Source organism: Leopardus geoffroyi, chromosome B2, assembly GCF_018350155.1.
Source record: "Leopardus geoffroyi isolate Oge1 chromosome B2, O.geoffroyi_Oge1_pat1.0, whole genome shotgun sequence".
NCBI lineage: Eukaryota > Metazoa > Chordata > Mammalia > Carnivora > Felidae > Leopardus > Leopardus geoffroyi.
This window is the reverse complement of record NC_059332.1, coordinates 57,835,787-57,857,019: the sequence shown is the minus strand read 5'-3', so window position 1 is coordinate 57,857,019 and position 21,233 is coordinate 57,835,787. Positions and strand designations below refer to the sequence as shown.

At 38.7% G+C, this 21,233-nt stretch overlaps 1 protein-coding gene across 2 annotated transcripts in view; it reads left to right on the top strand.

Moving 5' to 3' along the window:
• The window catches only part of LOC123608563 (protein eyes shut homolog), a 363,718-nt gene that overhangs the window by 211,967 nt on the left and 130,518 nt on the right, over window positions 1–21,233 (top strand). For both annotated transcript variants that reach the window (XM_045498669.1, XM_045498668.1), the window contains exon 6: window positions 15,859–16,031. In XM_045498669.1, the coding sequence (XP_045354625.1) occupies window positions 15,859–16,031 (173 nt within the window). The remainder of the gene's footprint in view (window positions 1–15,858; window positions 16,032–21,233) is intronic.

Sequence of the window (21,233 nt, the reverse complement as noted above, 5' to 3'; positions counted from 1 at the left end):
TATCTTACCTAAAAAATGGAGAATAGGTCTTATATGTAAACAAGATATCTTAAAATAAAACTTAAAATAAGTCAAGTCTTAATCTTATAAAATGTACTCAAAAGAAAACTCAATGTTCCTTAAAATCAAAGGTTTAAGATTGCCTTTGTGTGATCCATGCCAATAAATATGAAGGTATTTTCTTTTGGTCAATAAAAAGCATATAAATTATTTAGACACTTTTAAATGAAGGCATAACAAAAGTCTTGAGCATCAACTTTCCTTTTTTTCACCCTAGAAAGAAAGAATCTCAAATGCCAACTTTTAAGTTCCTTTATAGGTCTTGAAGTCATTCCATGTGAGAGATGTTTCATCTGAAGACAGCTCAGTTTGAAAAGATTGCCAGTCACTCATTTTGTGTTCAACAAATATTTGATATATCATTCACTATCCACCATTCACATTGGAAGAAAAATATTCCCTCCAAGCAGTACAATCATAACCAATGCTTACATCTAAAATGAGTTGAAGAGACTCAGTTCAGTATAAAGACTCTCTTTTTACTCCCAAAGTGGGTCAGGTTCTTGTAGTGGAACTATTGTGGAAGAATGGAAACCAGGTCACCAGAAATGGGTATCGTAATCATCTAGGAACCTGTTAAAAAAATATACAGGCCCATTTCCTGTGCCTATGGATCTGAATTTTTGACAAATTTTCATTTTCCCATGGCAATTCTGATGAGAAACTAATTTTAAGAACTACTAATCTAAACTAAAACCTTACTAAGATATAGTCATGTCTTATTTGTTTCTCTGTCTTCAAAGCCACTGTATGACTGGTTCATGTCAGGACTTCATAACTATTACTGAATATTTGAATGGTAAAGTGAATGGTATCAATGTGTCAAAGAAAAAAGAAATTAGCTCTGGCCATGGGTATCATTGAGAAGGTGGCATCGAAGTAGTACTTAAACTATAAGAATCTTTAGTTCTCTACCTAAAAAGAATGGTGCCCTGAAAATAGGTTTTTATGGAGCAACCACAGAACAATGGACAGATATTTTTGGATTGGAGAACTTCCAGCCTTGCAACTCATACCACAAAAGAAGCAGCCTACTTGGCCAGCAACCTAGGTCCTCCCTAATGCTACTGAATTACTCCTAGGTTATCAGTGCCTCATGGAATATATGTGTCACCACTGCACCGTCAAGAAAGCTTAATTGCTATTTATAAAACATATAATTTGTGATTAAGATATTGGAAGATATTAGATTTCCGTTTAAAAACTGCACTTAAATTGGTGTTAATTTAGCCATGTAATTTAGCATGAGACCCAAATGGAAAGAAAGAGGCAAATACAAATTTAATAAAAATGGAAGTGCTCCACACAGACAATAGAGTATTTCTTCACAAGACCAAGGACTGAGAACTTTAAAATATATTATTTTCATAACAGCTGATAAAGTAACTTAATATGCAGTTTCTACCAACAAAATTCCTATTTTCCAGAGAAAATAATATTTTTATGAAAGAAAGACTTGTCTTCTCCAGGAATGTTTGCAATATAGATTGATCTTTCACTTGTTAATGAAGCGATTTGATAACTTAAATGTAAAAATGTGTCCAAAGTATTCTTTATTGACCTACCTAAAGTTTCAAAAATCAGGTTTTGATGGACTATCCAAAAAACAAACTTGACATGAAAGAAGCCTTTGCATTCTTAATGCTTGCAAAACTGATCTATGTTTTTATTTACCAGGAACCAAACTAGGTCAAGATGTGTGTGTGTGTGTGTGTGTGTGTGTATTCTCAAGAGTCCACTCAATGAATTTTTGCATGTGTATACACCCATGTAACCACAGCCCAGATCAGGATATATAATATTCCAACTCCCAGGAATACTCCCTTGTGCCCCCTCCCAGTCCATTTTCTCTCTCACAAGTTAATCACTGTCCTGTCAGGAGATTTTATTAGTGAAATTAAAAAGAAGTGGAGTGTTGTCAGTAAAAGAAAGCTCTAGTTTGAAATTCCAGATATTTATGTCTTCTTTTCATTTACCTTGAAGAAACTGTACATGTATCTCTTTAGTAGTAGGAGCACTTCAGGAGATTGCTTGAGGTATGTATTCTTAAAAGAAAAAGCATCACATTCTCTATTTTGTTATCTCACCCTGAAAACACATAGAATTTTTTGTTGTTGTTATTTCCTTCAACACACATTTATTCAGGAACCATTACATGCCAGCCATTGTTCTAGGCTCTGGAAACACAAGTCTCTGTTACAGACCAAAGATTCTGCTCTCCTGGAGCTTCCATTCTAGGTAGTAAAGTGATCTATAAATTTATAATGAGTACTCAAATAAATTTATAAGGAAATAAATAGGAATATTTCAAATGTGATCAGTTGTAGTAAACATATTAAGAGTGATGATAGAGGAACGCCTGGGTGGCTCAGTAGGTTAAGCTTCCAACTCCAGCTCAGGTTGTGATTTCACAGTTCGTGAGTTCAAGCCTTGCATCCGGGCTCTGCACTGTCAGGATTAGGATTCTCTGTCTCTCCCTCTCTCTCTGTCCCTCCCTAACTCGTGCTTTCCCTCTCTCGAAACAAATAAAAACTTTAAAAATAAAAAAATAAAAAAACAGTGATGATAGAGATGAACATTCTGGGGGCAACATTCATTTCAAGGATAGTCTCCTTTCAGGACATAACATTTCAGCTAAAATGATTTCACTTAATGATGAAAAGGCATCAGCCATGCAAAGATCATACAAAAGGGGAAGATGGTTCTAGGCAGAGCACAAAGGGCTTAAGTGGGGAGCAATGCAGAAGGTTTGCAAAACAGAAAGATTGGGATCAAAGCTTGGGTCCCCCCCAAAAAATAGAGGTTGTATCACGGTCTTATGTGTTTTGGAGGTGTTTTGGAGGTGATTGAAAAGAGTAAGTAAAGGACTGGGGACAGAATGGGCAAGGGAAAGTCAATGGAAGGGAAGTTATCAAGTCACAGCTCTCAGTGACTCAGGGCTCAATTCTGCAGGGACCTCCTGAAAAGCCTGCAGAAGGTCTGCAAGAAATATTCACCTACAGGGTGAAAGGTGGAAGCATTGAGACCACCATTGTTTGAGATTGTCCCATGGGGCATTAACCTTGCTCTTTCAGGCAGTGTTTTCATGGGGGTAGAAAGGGTCTATGAGAAGTCCTCAGTCCAAGGCAAAAATGATTTATACTCTTCTCATGGTGAAAAGTAGAGTGTGTTTAGTTTGAGTTCCCTGGGAACTGTATATTAGAGACACATCTGAAGTCAGTTGAGCCCAGGGATTTGACATACTACACTAAGGGCAGGTGAAGTAGGTGCATAGTGATTAGGTGGAAAGAGGTGAGTCAGAGAGGAAAGCAAGGACCAGATCACATCCAGCCCTATGGGTCCTTGTAAAAAAAAATTTAGATTTTATTCCAAATGTAGTAGGAGGCCATTGCTTTAAAAACTAAGGAGTAATGTGACTGACTGGTGGCTGAATGAGCCCACTGAACAAAGAAAGGTGGACACTATGCCATGTATGATGTTTAGTCAGGATTCCTTTTACACTTTTCCTTGATCAACTGATAGGGAAAAAAATCACACTATTATGTAACTGAAATGTTGAATATATTTTGATATAAGATCGGAGACATCCTTGCATGATCTAGCCTCTGCCTAGTTCTTCAAATCCCCTCCCTTTTTCTGACCTCTAAGCATAATGGCTGCTTTTGGGTCCTGAGATGTGTCAGGCTTTCTCTCATATCCTGGCCATCATACATGTTGTTCACTGTTTGAAACACTCTGCAATTTTCACCTAGACCAATTCCTTATTTTTTGTATTTCAGTTTAATTACTAATTCCATGGAAAAGTCCCCTCTGCCTACCACCTAAAAGAATCCCCCTGTTGTCCTCTCCTGTAGCACCATGTGATATTCTTTCTCAGCACTTAACGTAATTTATAATTTTATACCCAATAGTTCAATTCCTGTCTCCCCATTTAGATTGCAAATTCAATACAAAATGGGACTGTATCTGTTTTATTCACTCCAGTGTTACAGGGCCTAGCAGTACCTGGCATAGAGAAGTCCAGTAAATGTTTGTTGAAAATGAATGAATGATTCAAGGTAAAGGTGAACTAGCTCTAGTTCAGGCATGACAAATGGCCCTTTGCCCCTCATGAAGGCCATGGAACACCTCCAAGGAACTTTAGTGCAAAACCAAACACAATGTGACATCACTGCTTTTGGCAAATGGTGTATCTCTGAAAAATATCTGTATGAAGCTGTTTATTGGAGACTTGAGTGACACCTTCTGTAATAAAACAAGGAATCCCTTAAGCAGTCTGTTTTATGCATTGTCATATACCTTTATACCTAAGGTTTTCTGAAGTAATTGAGATAGTCACTAACAATACTTTTGATAATAAGTGACTCCTGAATAACTTCCAGATTAGCAAGTTCTCTTTTGTTCTTTTTTAGAACACGATAACTTGATTTTTGATATCAGAGGTTGAAAGTAGCTGCAGAATTTTTCAATTCAAAGGTCTAGTGCATCTCTTCTTTCTAGTGTGAAAGTCTAAATCCACTTCAGAGAAGTGCTGGCATAGGATTAAAATAAATTGTGTCCTGTCTTTAAAAATTCTATAGAATAATCGACCTTCCTAAATCCCAAGGATAGCAATAGCTTCCTACATAAGATTAAACTAGCAAACAACTCTTTGTCCCTTGACCTGCATTTTTGGTGCCTATTTTATTTTAATTAGATTTAAAACAACTAAGATAAATCAAGATTTTTCTACCCCATTTTACAGGTTAGCATAAATAAAACTTATGTCAAAAATTCAACTCTATTATATAATATCTCCTCCATACTGTCTAGTATTTTGTATATATGTACCATGGAGGAGGAAGAAGAGAGATTAACTTTAAATGAAATGAGTTAAGAAATGAATTCAAGTTATGATTTAATAATTCTAAGAAATAGGTATTTAAACTTGTGTCCATTCAAATACAATTTTAAGTTGCATAGAAAATTTTAATTCAGTTTGAACTGATTGGAGAGTTTGCAACAACCAATAACTCATAATGTTAATTACCAGGAAATAAAACTTTTTTTTTTACCAGGAAACAGTTTGAACCCATAAAACAAAACTTCAAATGATTCTTGCTAAAAAAATTTAAAGTTGCTTCTGGCATTCAGAGATCTGTTCTGTGCTATAGCCTGTCTCAGAAGGTTTTCTGAACCCAATAGGTAATCCCTTTCCAAACCAGTTCTATTTCTGTGCTATGGTGAGCCTAGCGGTTTTGGATTTGTTGAGTAAAGCAATTTAGGAATTGCTTCCTGCAGATGGAGATGCATTTTATGGTGAATCATTGGAGCTTTAAAAATAACAAACTGCTGGAAAAGAGGCTTAAAATGATCCCCCAAATAGTGAAATCTTATCTAGCCCATCTGATAGAGCAATTGAGGGTAAAGAAACTAATTGAAACTATAGAAACAGCAGGAAAAGTTGACTGTTACTTTTTTTTTTATCCATTTAATGTAAAAGAAAATTGTCACATCTAATAGAGTGTCAAAATAATGTTAACTAGGTATAAATGCCTTTTAAACTGTCCTTTACCATCCATAAGGTCACTGAACTGAGAAGCTTGCCTCCAGCCGAAACACCTTTTGATGAAGGCTGGCCATTGTACATGGTTTTCAAAGAAATAGCACAGTCCATTTTAACATCATGTCAACCGATTCCAAGAGATTTAGTCTTTTCCAGTGCAAAGAAGTTGAAAACTTAAACTTTTAATTGAAAAAGCCTGAAGCCACTTTCAACCTCTTGTATTTAAAACTCAAATTATCCCTTTCAGGATTAAAGAAAAAAAGAAGCCCACATATCAAAGGTAGCAAAGCAGTGATTTATTATCAGTAGTTCTTTTTTCAGGAAAGCTGTTTTCAGTTCCCTGAGCTTTGTATCTCAGTTGTATCAACTTAACAGAAAATATTCTTCTGAGGTCACGCCTAAATATGTGTAAATTTGAACTCTAATGAAATGCGTTTCCAAGTAATACAGCAGTTAAAATAAAATAATTGCCTTTCCACTTCAGAATTAGTTTTAGGTGAGAATTCTTTATATTTAATTAGTACATTCAGCATAACAATAGACTAAAGGGAAAATATTATGACCCTAAACAGAGACCCCAGTTTGGGATAGTCCCTGTTTACTCCTGTTGCCCTGACACCCTTTCCAGTTTAACACTCATCAAAGATGTTTCATTTTATAAAATGCATCATCATCATCATCATCATCACGAACACTTGCATGAAAATGAGCTGGGATGCTGTCTGTCCAGTGAGCTCTCTATCTCATAGACTTGGCTTCTCAGCCGTCCCCACGAAGCTAACCAAGTTGTCCTCAGGAAGAACAGCTATGTCATGTGTGGTAATTGTATTCATAAAGGAATATTCATTTAAGCTTAGAACTCTGCCATACCATGTTTCCACACACATGAGTATCTTTCCAAGTAGTGATAACAAAAGGTATAATAGATAAAGACTTCTAGTGCAATCTTTCTTATTTTATTTATATGGTAAGAGGCTGGTCCAAATTATTTGGTCAAAAACCAAATTATTTTTTTACAAACATAACTTATTTTGATACTACCTAACATATTCACTAGGATATCCATGGATGTTTCAAATAATACATGTGTAAAAATTACCTCATTATATTCTCCTCCTTCTTTCCAGATTTGTATTCTTTAGTTCTAAGAATGGCAGTTGTCCAAACCAGAAATCAGTCATCAAGTTAAATACATATTTTTCCTCTAACTATCTAGTAGATAATTTCTCTCCATGCCCACTTCCATTGACTTTATCTACACTTCTGCTTGGATTTGTTTTAATAATCTCCTCCCAACTGGCTTCTCTGCGTATGATTCAGAGTCCAATAAGGAGACAGAAACTACACAGTAATTTAAGAATATTTAATATGAAGAATTATTAACTAGTAACAGAGGATTAACTCCTAAATGATAGAGTACATTAGAAGTTTAGGTATAGCAAATGTAGCAAGTAAGTCCTACCTTTAGGGCTGGGGAAGAATAATCAAAGAAGGAACACATTTGGAAGACACACGCCAGCTGGTATTTAGACACCTTTGGAGAGCATGTGGTCATTGGATATAGAAAAGTCCACTGAGGTGCCACAGGCCAGGACTGGGAAAGAGGAAGCTATCCAATGAGGGGCTGAAGAAACTTGCTGTATAGCCACCTGCTGGGTTATTGCTGAAACTCACTGGGATGCCCTCCCCTGGGATGCTAGGAACCTCAATGAGAAACCACCCACAGGGCTGCTGCTAAACTTACTAGAATTTTGCTCACTGGGGACCTATGAAACTCTATTACAAGCCACCCACTAGAGAGCCAGCAGAACTTTCTGGAAAGCCACACTTGGGAGTACTGCTGACCTTGCTAAGAATCCACTCACTGGGACACCTGAGTTTTGCAGGAAAGTCAGCTGGAACATAGGCTTAGTGGGAATTCCCCTGAGGAGGTGCTGCTGAAACTTGCTGGGGTGAGCACCACTGGGTTTCCTGCACATGCCTCCAACAGGTGTTAAAAAAAAAAGGAGGAAAAGATATCATCTATGCTAGGAAGAGAAACCCCTTCTTTTCTCAGTGTCACTCCAGTACATTTTCCACACCATAGCCCTAGAATGATAATTCTAAAACACAGTATGACTATTTCTTTGCCTAAAACTCCTTCAACGGGGTAAAAAGAAAGAAGGATGGAAAAATGAGTGCAAAATGAGTGGGAAGTCAAGGCTTGATGTTGCTGACTGCAACTTTATCTGTACAGTGTGAAATGAAGTCATCTCATGTGAGTGTGGGACACAGGGCTTAAAGATTAGGAAAGATCTAAACAATCAGTTTGTAGAAGGAAAGGAGTCAAAGCCAAAATTAATGCAAGCCTTCTGCCGAATGAATTGTGAATGTTATCTGGACTAACATAAATGTGTAAGATATGCTACAGGGAGGAAGCCACATGACTTGAAGGTCTACATTGGGTTTGGGACTGAGGAAATAATCTCTTGTATAATGGGTAAATGTTGAGTGGCAAATTTTATATTGTTCCCTGTAATTGTATAGCAAACCTTATATCTGGACCTCAGAACTATAAGCTAAATATACCATGTGGTTCAAGGGGTGGGCATTAAACATCTTTTTAGTCAATAGTCTCTGATCTGTATTATTCAGAACATTGACTCAGTATAAGGAGGTTTGGGACAGTTCCACATGTTCCCTCTTTGTGCTAAGTGGCAGACCCAAACTGTAGTGTGAGAGCAAACCTGACAAATCAACATATTTAGAGGCAAGTCCTCTAAATTTCTTGCTTTTCCCCCACCAAAATTAGAGTATAAAGACCTGATGAAGGGCACCTGGGTGGCTCAGTGGGTTAAGCATCTGACTCTTGGTTTCAGCTCAGGTCATGATCTCACAGTTTTGTGAGTTCCAGCCCCACAATGGGCTGTGCGCTGACAGTGCAGAGCCTGCGTTGGATTCTCTCTCTCTCTCTCCCTCTCTCTTCCCCTCCACCACTCGTGCTATCTCTCTCTTTCAAAAAAATAAATAAAATAAATAACCTTAAAAAAAAAAAAGACTTGATGAAAGGGAGGACCTGGAATAAGTGAGAAATTGAGATAAATTAAATTTCTTGGTGCAAATTGAGTGTAGGAATATAGTAACATTCATAAAGAATGTTTTAGTGTTTATAAATGTGTATCTTTACTATTCCTTATGTGTGTGCAGAATAAATCCCTCCCCCAGCAATTTTGTAGATATTTCTTAATATCAGAAAAGAACAATCATCAACACTGTATGCGCTGTTTCCACCTCCCTGGCAACAGTTGAATTCACCATGGAAACAGTTGAGTAGAAATTGTATGTATGTGAACATTAGTGAGGTCAAGGGAATGGGTGAAACAGCACTTTGTTGGCTTAAATATTTTAAAAGAATTTTTGTTTCTTTTTAGGAGGAGTTAAAACTGCATTTTAAAAGCTTATACCAACTCTTCTAGTCTTAAATAGTCTCCAAATAGGCACATTATCGTCACAGGAAATTATCTGAGAACTCCAGAGCTTCATAAGCACTGCATTTACTGATTCTGTTATATTAAATCCTACCCAAATTGCCCTTACAGTGCAGGGGAGTGGAGACTGGCTAATTTTGCAATGAACACGAAATAAGAAAATCTATTATAAAATTGTTGCTTGGTCACAAAGTCTAATCTTAAAACCCTGAGATTTTTTTTTAATTGGGGGAGGTAAGGGGCGCCTGGGTGGCGCAGTCGGTTGAGCGTCCGACTTCAGCCAGGTCACGATCTCGCGGTCCTGGAGTTCGAGCCCCGCGTCGGGCTCTGGGCTGATGGCTCAGAGCCTGGAGCCTGTTTCCGATTCTGTGTCTCCCTCTCTCTCTGCCCCTCCCCCCATTCATGCTCTGTCTCTCTCTGTCCCAAAAATAAATAAACGTTGAAAAAAAAAATTAAAAAAAAAATTGGGGGAGGTAATTTTAAACGTTGAAATGCTACAATAATTCAACAATTATTAATGCATCCTTTTATTTTTATTTTATTTTTAATGTTTATTTATTTTTGAGAGAGACAGAGTGTGAGGAAGGGAGGGGCAGAGAGATAGGGAGACACAGATTCTGAAGCAGGCTCCAGGCTCTGAGCATCAGCACAGATCCCGATGTGGGGCTCAAACTCACCAACCATGAGATCATAACTTGAGCTGAAGTCAAATGCTCATCCAACTTAGCCACCCAGGCACGCCCCGATGCATCCTTTTATTTTCTCACCCATTGACACCCTCTACCTCATGCTTTTTTCCCAACCCGCTTCTCTTTGTGCCAGATTTGTTTCTCTTGCTCTTATCCCACCATTAACTGATTCAGATTCAATTAATTGTATGTTTCATCCATGCCCACCTCCTTTCTGTAACATGTAACGAGCAGTTCATCATTGCCAAGTACTGTGCAAGGCACATTCTCATGCATATCCCATTTAAATTATTTAGATTATGGCCACTTTTGCCATGTTAGCTCCCTGTCTGGGGTTTAATATTTCCTGAGGTTCCTCCCTTGGAAGCAAAGCTTTAACTCCATTTCAGAAGGACTAGTGGTTCCCACGGTAAAAGAAATGGAAAAGATATCTCTTGCTGGGAAGGAAATTTCTGATCATCCTTCTCCACCAATGAAGAACATTTTACAAAGTGAACCATGGCATTAAGAGAGAGAAGGAAGGGTAGGGGAAGAGAGATTATAACATAAATTCAATCTCCCTTCACAAAATATCCACAGGATTGAATTGGACAGATCCTAGAACATGAGGAAACAAAAATATTTTATATTGTTGTGAATTACCCTTATTTTGTGTATTATCTCTTTACATGTGATTCTATAACTTTATTATTGCTCATATCCTTTTTCAACTTCTTTGTTTCTACCCTTAATAAAATCTTTTTAATCAAAGATAAAAGCCCCTAAAGCTGAAGGACATTTTCCCTGAGCTCTCCATCTGAGGGTATATTATATAGACTATGTTTCTTTAAGTTCACTTTCTAGGCCGCCTTAAGATAATTTGGCTTTGCATTTTTTTTCTATTATTTTCACATTTGGCTACTTTCAAAAAGAAAAAATGAAAAATGTCAAATATGATGGCGTGCCTTACCTCAAGAAATAACATCGTTGTAGGCACCTCTGTCCTAGAGGCAAACTATCTATGGATGTTGCAACACAGATTCTCCACACAGAGCTGACAACTCATTTGAAAGGAGTTCAACAGTGTTAACAAGACTGGGGGTTGGGCCAGGGGGTTCATGGATATTGCTTTATAATCAGCAGACTCATTGTGGTGCCAGAAATTCATGAAAAAGGAAGGAAAGTTCCATTTGAACCACAGCTACTTGGGATCTCATTTGCATTCTTAAGCCGGTGCTGTGGTGCTATAAATAGAAGAGCCTATACATAGAGATGGGTTATTTCTGCCAATAGTGATTTTATTTTTTAGAAGCATCTAGAGACATTATTCATAAGGACTCATTTCTGTTCACTTTCCTGCAGAGAATTTCCCTCTCTTGACACTGTGGGTGGTCAACTTTGAAATCTGCTAATGATCCATTAGATACAAAGAATGCAGGAAGAGATATTTATTTTTTTAAGTTAATACATGCAGGAGTCCTTTTAGTTGTAGAAAATTTTCAGGCATCTGGCTGTTATGTAAATAGGGGCATCCTTTTCAAGCCAGCATCTTTTGATTTTTTTAATCAGCTAAATTTTCTAAAGATAATTTTTAATACCCGTAGAAACTTAACGACAGTCATTTGATATGCTAACCATATTGTGACTTGTAATTGAGTATGCTATAATAGTTACAGTGCCAAAATATACAGATGTTTGCATATACTTAGATAGGTAGTATTTTTTTTAACTAAGCTTTAAAATGACTGAGTGAATGTTTTCCTACTTCGTGTTGTTGTTAAATGTAATATACGTGCATATATATGCATATAATATACATACATAATTACATACATAAAGTAGACCCTATATGTCACTAGTAAAATAAAAACCCTCTAATCGTTGTACTTTAGTGGATAAATATTGTATTTTCAGATATATGTTAGTCAAAAGCTAAAATGTAGCCCCAAAAGAGAAAATTACAATGTCCTGGCATCCTGCTAAAGACCCAGTAGTAATTAATGCCCATCAAGCTTTTACTTTGGTGAGAAAATTTGTCTCAAGGGAGCTGACTTTTGCAGGAAGTAAGCTATGCAGGATCACATGATGACATTTTTATTTTATTTTATTTTTTTAAATGATATCTTTTTTTTTTTTCAATGTTTATTTATTTTTGGGACAGAGAGAGACAGAGCATGAACAGGGGAGGGGCAGAGAGAGAGGGAGACACAGAATCGGAAACAGGCTCCAGGCTCTGAGCCATCAGCCCAGAGCCCGACGCAGGGCTCGAACTCCCGGACCGCGAGATCGTGACCTGGCTGAAGTCGGACGCTTAACCGACTGCGCCACCCAGGCGCCCCATATGATGACATTTTTAAAACACAGAATCACAGGCATCACTCTACATCTCCTAAATCAAAATCTCAGAGGCAAGGGCAGCACAGGAATCTGCATTTTAAAAGCCATGGGGAGATTCACTGGTAACATTCTGTGGTGCCAGTCCACAGAGCAGCTTTTAGAAGCTATTGACATTTGAATCCACATGTTACAGAGCTAAGGCCTTAAAATCCTTGCTCACTGCCTAAATTCCCTTTTCACATACCTGTGCTGTGTTTTACAAAGATTAGTTCGTGCACTTATGCTGTCTTCCCAAACAAGAGCAGAGTGAGTCTTATTTATTTCATGGTACCTGGCTCTTTCCATGACATAGGTGCCCAGCAAATATTGGTTGACAGGAATTGGGATTACATTTGGTGTTATGGTTTACAGGTAAGAACTTCACTCAGAGGAAGACTTGCAAAAACAGTTTTCTATGTAGTTCACAGGTCTGTGAAGGGTAAGATTTTTAGAACTTTTTCAAATTAAAAAAGTGTATTACATGTAAATATATTCTCCCATATCTAATTATACAGGGTCCAATAGGTTCACAGGAAGTTACAACATTTAAAGTAAACGGGGTCAAGGCGGGTGACATTGTTTTAATCACTGGTTCCAAATATGGAAGGTTACCTGAGGTCCTTCAGGCTTAGGGCACTTACTTTCTTGGTCAGCATTGCCAATTGCTTCAGGGTGTGGCGAGGTATCCTTTGAGTTAAGTTAACAGCAAACACATTTGACTTGCTAGTTTTTGAAGAAGTTGGGATTTAGTAATGGGATCTTTGGCAAGATCTGACTAGGAGAAGCCTTTGGGTCCAGGTGTAATGCAGCTGGTAGCAAAAATAGATTTTATTAAAACTATTGGTGAAATATCTGGCACTACAGGAACTATTTTGGAACTTGAAGGTACAATTTGAAGTGAAATGTATGGAGGCATCATCATCTCAGTGGTTAAAGCTAACTCTTTCTAATGAAGTGCTGATGGAATATCAAGATGGACAAGAGGGCTCTGGACACTTGCTCATGGTTAGCGAGATAAGGTGGTCTTCCCCTTCCGCAGAATGTTTTCTATAGAATTTCCATTTCTCTCTCTGCTCTGTCTGCCTGCTGATGTACAGTTGCACGCAGTTAGTCATCTCCACATGAATTTATAATAATCAACTTCTTCCAACACCTGATGAAAGCAAAAAGGAAATGAGGCTTGATTGATCAATAGGACATGATTAAAATTAGTGCTTTCCTCGGTTTTTAACAGAAAAGTGTCTCTCCCGCATTTCAAATCTGGTTAGGTCTATATGATTAAAGCACTTATATCAATCAATATTTAGATTCGTTTGACTTCATATATGTGGCCTTCTCCTTTCCTATAAAAAGACTAATTTGGTTTTTCCAGAATGAAGCTTTCAAGAGTTTTACACTCCAAGACTTTATCCCAGAATACAGATGCTGTATACTAAGCTTTCAATTCCAGGTTAGGTGAGTGGAGGTGAAATTACATGAGATTTATCCATGGCCACCAAAAACATTAAGTTCCTAACTAACACTAACCAGTTCCTACCCAGAAGGTGTGACTTTCCCCAGTGCTTTCACTGTACCTTCCAGGTTGTCAGGCTATGCTTTTACCACTATTCTTGGGTGAGAAGGAGGAGCATTGGCTCAAGGGTCCTCAAAATTTTGTTTTGTAATACAGCCCCAAAATAGAAGAGTTTTTTAGGGTGCTTTATAACCATCTTAGCGGCATTGATCCTTAATTTTGGACCATTTCTGAAAACCAGAGATTCTGTATTTGTCCACTCTATGTAAAATACTATACAAGTTGCCATGAAAGTTATTGTGAAAAATAAGCACACTAACCCAATCAAAGGAGGGACGCAGAGACTTGGAGCACAGTGAAGGGAGGCTTTAATCAACATTCTTGCCAGAGCAGGTATCTGATGGACAGGCATACTTGAGGCAGTTACAGCAGGCAATTTATCTCCAAGCATGCAAGTCCCTCCCCTGATTCCTCATTGGCTGAGTCCTACAGAGATTACAGCCTTACCCTGAAGTTGCCTATGCCCATGTAAGGCAAAAAGTAGTCCGATTGGAACAAATGTACATTCCCTGAATTGCCACAGAGACTTCAGTTTTTTGGCCCATGGTCATTACAAAGCCCATGAAATGGAGAGGAGGAAGAAGAACCAGGAAGTGAAGTGTCTCAGGTTTTGGGACTCCATTGTGGGGGGAAGGAGGTCGCACATATTTCCAATAGGTTCTAAACCTATTGTTAACTAGACAGCACAGCTTGTATTTGGTATTTCTGAAAATGAGTCATCTCACTTATTTCTCATAGTTATAAAATGAGTAAATTATTCATCACCCGTGTTTGGCCCCTTAAGAGTCGAGAGAGCCTCTGAGGGTCTCAAGACCTCACCTGCCAAAGGTAGATTTACCTGTTATCTGATACATAAGTTCTTTCCACAGTGTTTTATCCCATTTCCCCAGTCCCTTACATTGGCACTACCAGGCATCAGCCCTCTATTCTCAGCCAGGCTCTCCCTTCTGAATGGGCAGGTGCCACAAGCAGCTACATGGCAACCTCAGCAGTAAAAGCCAGTCAGCTGTTTTGGCCCTGTGTTCACCCTGCACTCAATTGGTAGCATTGACACCAAGAGTGGGAGTCTGCCTTCCGCGTCAGCATAGACTGGGAATAGGGGAGGAGTGAATCTGCATAGGCAAGCTGGGGCTACCTTTACTGTTGATGTTTTTTTAATGTTTATTTATCTTTGAGAAACAGATACAGAGCACGAGCAGGGGAGAGGCAGAGAGACAGGTAGACACAGAATCTGAAGCAGGCTCCAGGGTCTGAGCTGTCAGCACCAAGCCTGCATCTCAAACCCACAAACCTTGATATCATGACCTAAGCCGAAGTCTGAGGCTCAACTGACTGAGCCACCCAGGCACCCCGAGCTACCTTTACTTTAAAAGGGGGAAAAAGGGCCACCTGGGTGGCTCAGTTGGTTAAGCATCCAACTCTTGATTTTGGCTCAAGTCATGATCTCTAAGAGCACAAAGCCTTCTTGGGATCCTCTCTTTCCCTCTCTCTCTGGCCTTCTCCCAACCTCTCTCAAAAACAAAGGTTGGCAGGTGGAGGAAATAGATGCAGGGAAGGCACAAGCACCAGATTCCTGGTCACCATCCCCTCTGGAGAAGGCATGCAGGTGGATGAGCACAGTTTTCAGCTCTGGTTTCACAGGCACCCTCAGCCTGGGGCCCTGGGAGTTGTTTAGTCATTATGCTCCCCACTGTGCCTTTCTTTGTGAGCTACCTCAAGGGTGGCTGTTGGAGGACTTCTCCTTAGTGGAGGAAGCTTATCACCAGCTTGAAATTCTCCTCAGGTTGCATCTAAGATTTTTCTTCTAATAGACATTTGAAGCACTTTACTAAGGCAGCGCCACACATATTTAATGAAGTCCTAAAAAGGCACCTAGTGCGCAGTAAAAGGTGAGGTAAATCAAAAATAAAAATAGATGGCTTAAAATAGAATTCATGGCCTCAGGCAAACTATAAAGCTGCTAATCTGCTTTCAATGCGAAGTGCACAGCTACAAATACTTCACAGTTGAAAAACACTGAGAAAGGGAGACGACAAGGTGCAGCTTTTATTTTACGTGTGTGTGTGCGCGCACGCGCGCACGCGTGCGTGCGAATGCACGCGCGAATCCACCTGTGTGTAAAGGATCATTGTTTTCTGATTGGTTTTATAATTCCTTTTCCCTTTTCAGTGACAGTGAAAACTGGTTTTGTGAGTGTCCAAGGCTGTACTCAGGCAGGATGTGCCAGTTTGCAACCTGTGAAAACAGTCCATGTGGAAACGGTGCCACCTGTGTTCCTAAATCCAGGATAGATTCCCTCTGCCTCTGCCCTTATGGGAGGTCTGGGCTCCTCTGCACGGAAGGTAAGAGTATTTGATTATTAAGCATTGAGCACCGCAAAAGGAGATGAGGAGCATAGAAGTCACTCACAGAAATCAAGGACAGCACCTGACTCATCAAATATGTCTAATCGTTTCCTTGGTTCTTTCCAAGTCAATCGAGACAAGACCTGTTAATGAGACTAATCCCTGAGCATGTATTTCTCACAGCCATCGTGTAATTACAAAGGAGGTAATGAGTTTACCCTGAGGTTAGACTATGGAAAATCTCTGTAGTATAAAATCTCAAAGTCATTCTAATGCTCAGAGTAACAAGGAAAATCAGATGCAATACATGAAATCAAAATATTTGATGTCATTTTGGAAAATTGAGGCAACAATATTAACAGATCTCTGTATTGTAGACCAGTTATTTTTTGTTTAAAGACAATAAACCCCATGATACAGTTATTATATAGCAAGAAACAAAATCACAAATAATATCCATGTGGCTCTCCTTCAGAAAATCCTAAATTACAAAAAGGTACAAGATGCTATAATATAAGATTGTTTTAGGAAGCAGCTTGCCAAAGAATGTAATGTTAGCTTTGATATACAGAAATAAATATCAATTTAAATCTTTCTAGAAATAATTAAAAGTATTTGGTATTAATATTTTATCAACTCAGGATAGGAATTGTTTCATCTTTATTTTCGCCACAAAAATTTTTAAAAACAAAGTGTACCCCTTTGGTGCTAGTGGCATTTGTTACCAAATTCTGGAGTAAGTCTACCAAAATGAGCACAGGTCCCTATGCCCCAGGTATACAACAAAACAAACAGATCTTACCTGCTCCGACTCATCAAAAAATTGGAGCACCACACCCTGATATAACAGGTGTGAAAATTGAAATGAGTGAAAAAAGAATTCATGACTAAAAAGTATTGAAAGGAGGGAATTGAGACAACGGATTTTTATGTAGCTGGGAGAAGGGGAGTTAAGAAGTACTGAGTTTCATTCTCTGTGTGGAAGGTTATATTAGAAGTTAGCCAAGTCATTTTGTAATAAGAAAAGGTATCATAAGACTGGATGGAATTGAAATTTTGTCCTTTCCAATAAAAACCTCATGCTGCTTAGATAGAACCATTCTATCAAGCTATTGAAAAATACAGTTGGTCACAAAAAATTTGATTACTAAAGGGTGAATCATCAGTTTTGCTTCCTAGTTGAAAATCAGACTTACCACATGAAATAAGAAGTGAAGATTTATAAGAACGTCTTCACATATTTACAAAAAAAATTGTTTTCTCCTATCTTTTGGTCTTATTAGGGCTCAGAGATGCAGCAACTTATAAATTATTGAGACAAGAAATATTAGACAAAATTTGTTAGACTCTCTGTTTCATTGTAGGTAAGAAGGAATTCCTACATGCACCCATCCAGAGGAATTTCTCAAAACAGCCTATCCATTAATATATTCCACAAATGTGCCAGAGTAATTTGAGATTCCTACCCTCATGGAGCTTTTCTTCCAATTGAGAAGATTAAAAGAAAATAAAAATGGCTCAAGACACAATATAAAGTGTATGAAAAGATTTATGAAGGAAATAAACAAGGAGCATAGAGAGTAAGCAGGGTGGGGGGAGCGAGGGTACTGTTCCAGACAGGTGCTCATGATAAGAGCGACTCCAAAAAGGGAGAGACTGTGCTAAAGCCTATAGAATGCAGAGTATGACCTATGAAAACCAGGAAAACAACTATTAGAGCAAAAGTTTCAGAAAAATGGAAGACCCTTAAGAGAGATAGAACCTACCTTTTTTGAAGAATGAAAAGGTGCTAGTCTAGCAGAACATATGGAGCAAGAGAGAAAAGCAAATCTGACATGAGCAGAGCCTACATCATGTAGGGTCTCAGGCACATAGGAAGGTTTATTGGCTTTTAATTCTCAGTGCCTTAAGAAGCCACTGGAAGATTTTATTTTGTTTTTAATTTTTATTTATTTCTGAGAGACAGAGACAGAGCATGAGCGGGGGAGGGGTAGAAAGAGAGGGAGACAGAATTTGAAGCAGGCTCCAGGGTCTGAGCTGTCAGCACAGAGCATGATGTGGGGCTCGAACGCACAAAAACTGTGAGATCATGACCTGAGCTGAAGTCGGACATTTAACCAACTGAGCCACTCAGGTGCCCCGCCACTGGAAGATTTTAAAGAGGCAAGTGGTGTATATGTATTTGTTAAAACAATTCTGACTGCAGTATATTGATTTTAAAAGGCTTTTGTCAGTGACCCTGATGAGAGATAATTTTGCCTATGACCAGGATGATGGTGGTGGAGATGGAAATAAGTGGATGAATTTGAGATCTATTCTGGAGACAGAACTGATAGAACTTGCAGGGAAGTGTTTGAGAAGTGCTGAATCAAGAACATCTAGATTTCTCTATTTGTTTGGACTATGGGTAGATTAGAGTGCCATGAGGAGGATGGAGGGCGTAACAGGGGTTTTATAGGGCATTATTGGGACGTAAACAAGAGTTTTATTGGGTACAGATGAAGGAAGAGATACCTGTTAGATATCGAAATGGAGAAGACATGTAGGCAATCAGATAAATGATCCTCAGGCTCAGGGGAAAGAAAGGTCATGACTAAAGATACAATTTGGAGAGTCATCAAAATAGAGGCAGTGGTCAACACCATAGAACCAGAAATTGTCTGAGGAAAAGGTATAGACAAAGAGAAGAAGAGGGCTGAGGACAAACCCCCTCCAAGATTCCAATATTTAGGGATCTAGTAAAGGAGAGAAAGCCATGTGAAGTACCATTACCATCCCCCAGACAAGCATCCCCCCCATCATCTTTCAGCCCATAAATATCACTCCTCTTGTGATGTTGCATTGTCTTAGCCTGAGTTCCCCCATCAAAGCAGAACCTGGATAAAGAATTACATTCAAGTAGTTTATTTTGGAAATGATCTCAAGAAACAGGAGTGTAGTAAAGACTTGGAATAAAACAGGAAAGGGGAGACAGTCAGTACAGAGGTGTCTTATGGAATTGAGTCAGGGACAGCTATTATTGATTCTCCTGGGACCTTATGAGGAACTATCTAAAATGAGTCTCAAAATTGTCCGCTCTTATGAGGAAATATATAGAATGAGTCTGAGAATTGCCTGCCCCAAGGGACAAAAGAGAGAAGCATTTAACCATTGACTCGTGGTTCCTTTTGATTGAGGATTGCTCTACAGGACCTTAATTTCCCCACACTTCTCCATTGCCATAGAAAACTGGCAAGTGTGCAAGCTCTTGCAGGCATCTCAGGAAGGCCAAAGCACCAGAGAAGCTGGGGATCAAGGAAGGAGTGCTTAACATATCAACATTCCCTAAACAATCACGAAAATGCCCACTCAAAGTGTCAGCTCCCTCCAGGAATCATCTTTGCATCCAGCAGGCATCAAGGCTTTCTTTACTCCCCCAACTAGCATGAGGTAGTGCCCCATATCATTTCTTAGACCATTCACTGGTCAGTCTCATGTCCAGGAGATTCTCTAGAACATGCTGAATCTGTATCTATTCAATAGAGAAAAGCATAGAACTAACTGATAAGCGTAGTTGTTGCCCAGTTGCAAGTACACGTGAGAAAAGGCACAGAATAATATCCAAAACTCCCTTTTTATCTTTGCCTTTTTGTTAATACCAGAGGATAAAAAATCAGCTAGTTTTATCAGCAGTTGTCTTTGCTACATAGCACTTTTCTTTTAGATTATAGCCATATCTACCATACTAATATATTCTTTGGGGGATAATAGAAAATATAATTATGACGTTTCCTACCTTGTTGATGTTTCCACTGGGGAATTCATTCCGAGGCAATCATGGCAGTGGTGATGGGAGCCAAAATAAACAAACACTGCAAATGGAAAATTCGCAGCTGCCTTCCTTTGTAAAGTGCTTTACTCTCCACATTTGTGCTTCTCATTCACACTTCCTGTTTCCTCTTTCTATGCAGGAATAATCTCTTTTTGTTTTCTTAACCACATCATTTTAAAGGCAGGGGGGCAGGGGGACACTTTATCTCATGTCTTGCCCTCTCTGTCTTTTCTAAAAATATGGCTTAATTTACCTTATCCTCCCCACCTACAGCTCTCAATGGAACGTGGCTTTTGAAGAAAGCAGTGTAACATGCAGATTAAGAGCCTAGGCCCTGGAATCAGTGTGACTAGGTTAAAATCCCCATTCTATTACTGACTAGACTATGGTGTGATCTTGGGCAAGTCACCTGATCTCTCTGTATTTCACCTTCAAGGGGTCTAATAATAGAACCTAAATTACAGAGTTCATGAGAATTAAAGGAGGTAATTCATGTAAATTGCTTAACACATCACTGGACATATAGAAAATACTTTTTATAAGAGAGTTCAAACCAGGCTTCTGATACTCACAGAGAAATGCCGTATCTTGTCATTATGGGAAAGAAGGCTGGATCTCCATCCTCCCTAGAAAGAAAACTCTATAGAATGTCAAAAGAAATCAAAATTAATGTCCTTTCAAGAATTTTTCTAAGTTGGTGACACTCTTCATGGTGATTAGAGACAAGCCAGGGGTATTACAAAGTCAGGTAGGAAAGCAGCGCTCCAGGGATACAGATAATCACCAGGCTATTTAAGGACATGATACCTCTATAAAGCAGCTTAATGTCAGGCTGGCATTTTGTAATGGCATATTTCAAGTACATGTAATTTTGTCATGTAAGCTCGTAACTCTTTTGATAGCATCCACTCTGATATGATCCAGCTTTTTCTCTCCGACTCAACAGCTGTTTGATTACCCTGCTGTTCAACCCATCTCAATATCCCTCATTTCTCTCCATGTTTAAATTCTATATTTTCCAGCTCCTGGTTACAAAGAAATGTTAAAAGATCAAGCCCAACCCCATAGGGGAACAAGGAGACAGGGGTGATTGTGGCCACACAAGAAAGCACTCAGGAAAGTAATTCCTCTTGCTTAGGGTTGAAGGCAACCTTTGAGCGTCCTGCATTTTTTCTTCCTTAAGAACTGAGGGAATTGCCTCTCCTTTTGCTCACTGGGAAAGTTCACACCTCCGCCTTTTACCTTTTTTTCTATTTCAGCATCTGTAGAGAGGAAAAGTTAGACTGGCACATCTAAAAAAGTAACACTTAAAATAAATATATATATTATTGTATACTGGAATGTTCTTGAAAAAACAACTTTGATGGACTCCTGCAATCCAACCCACT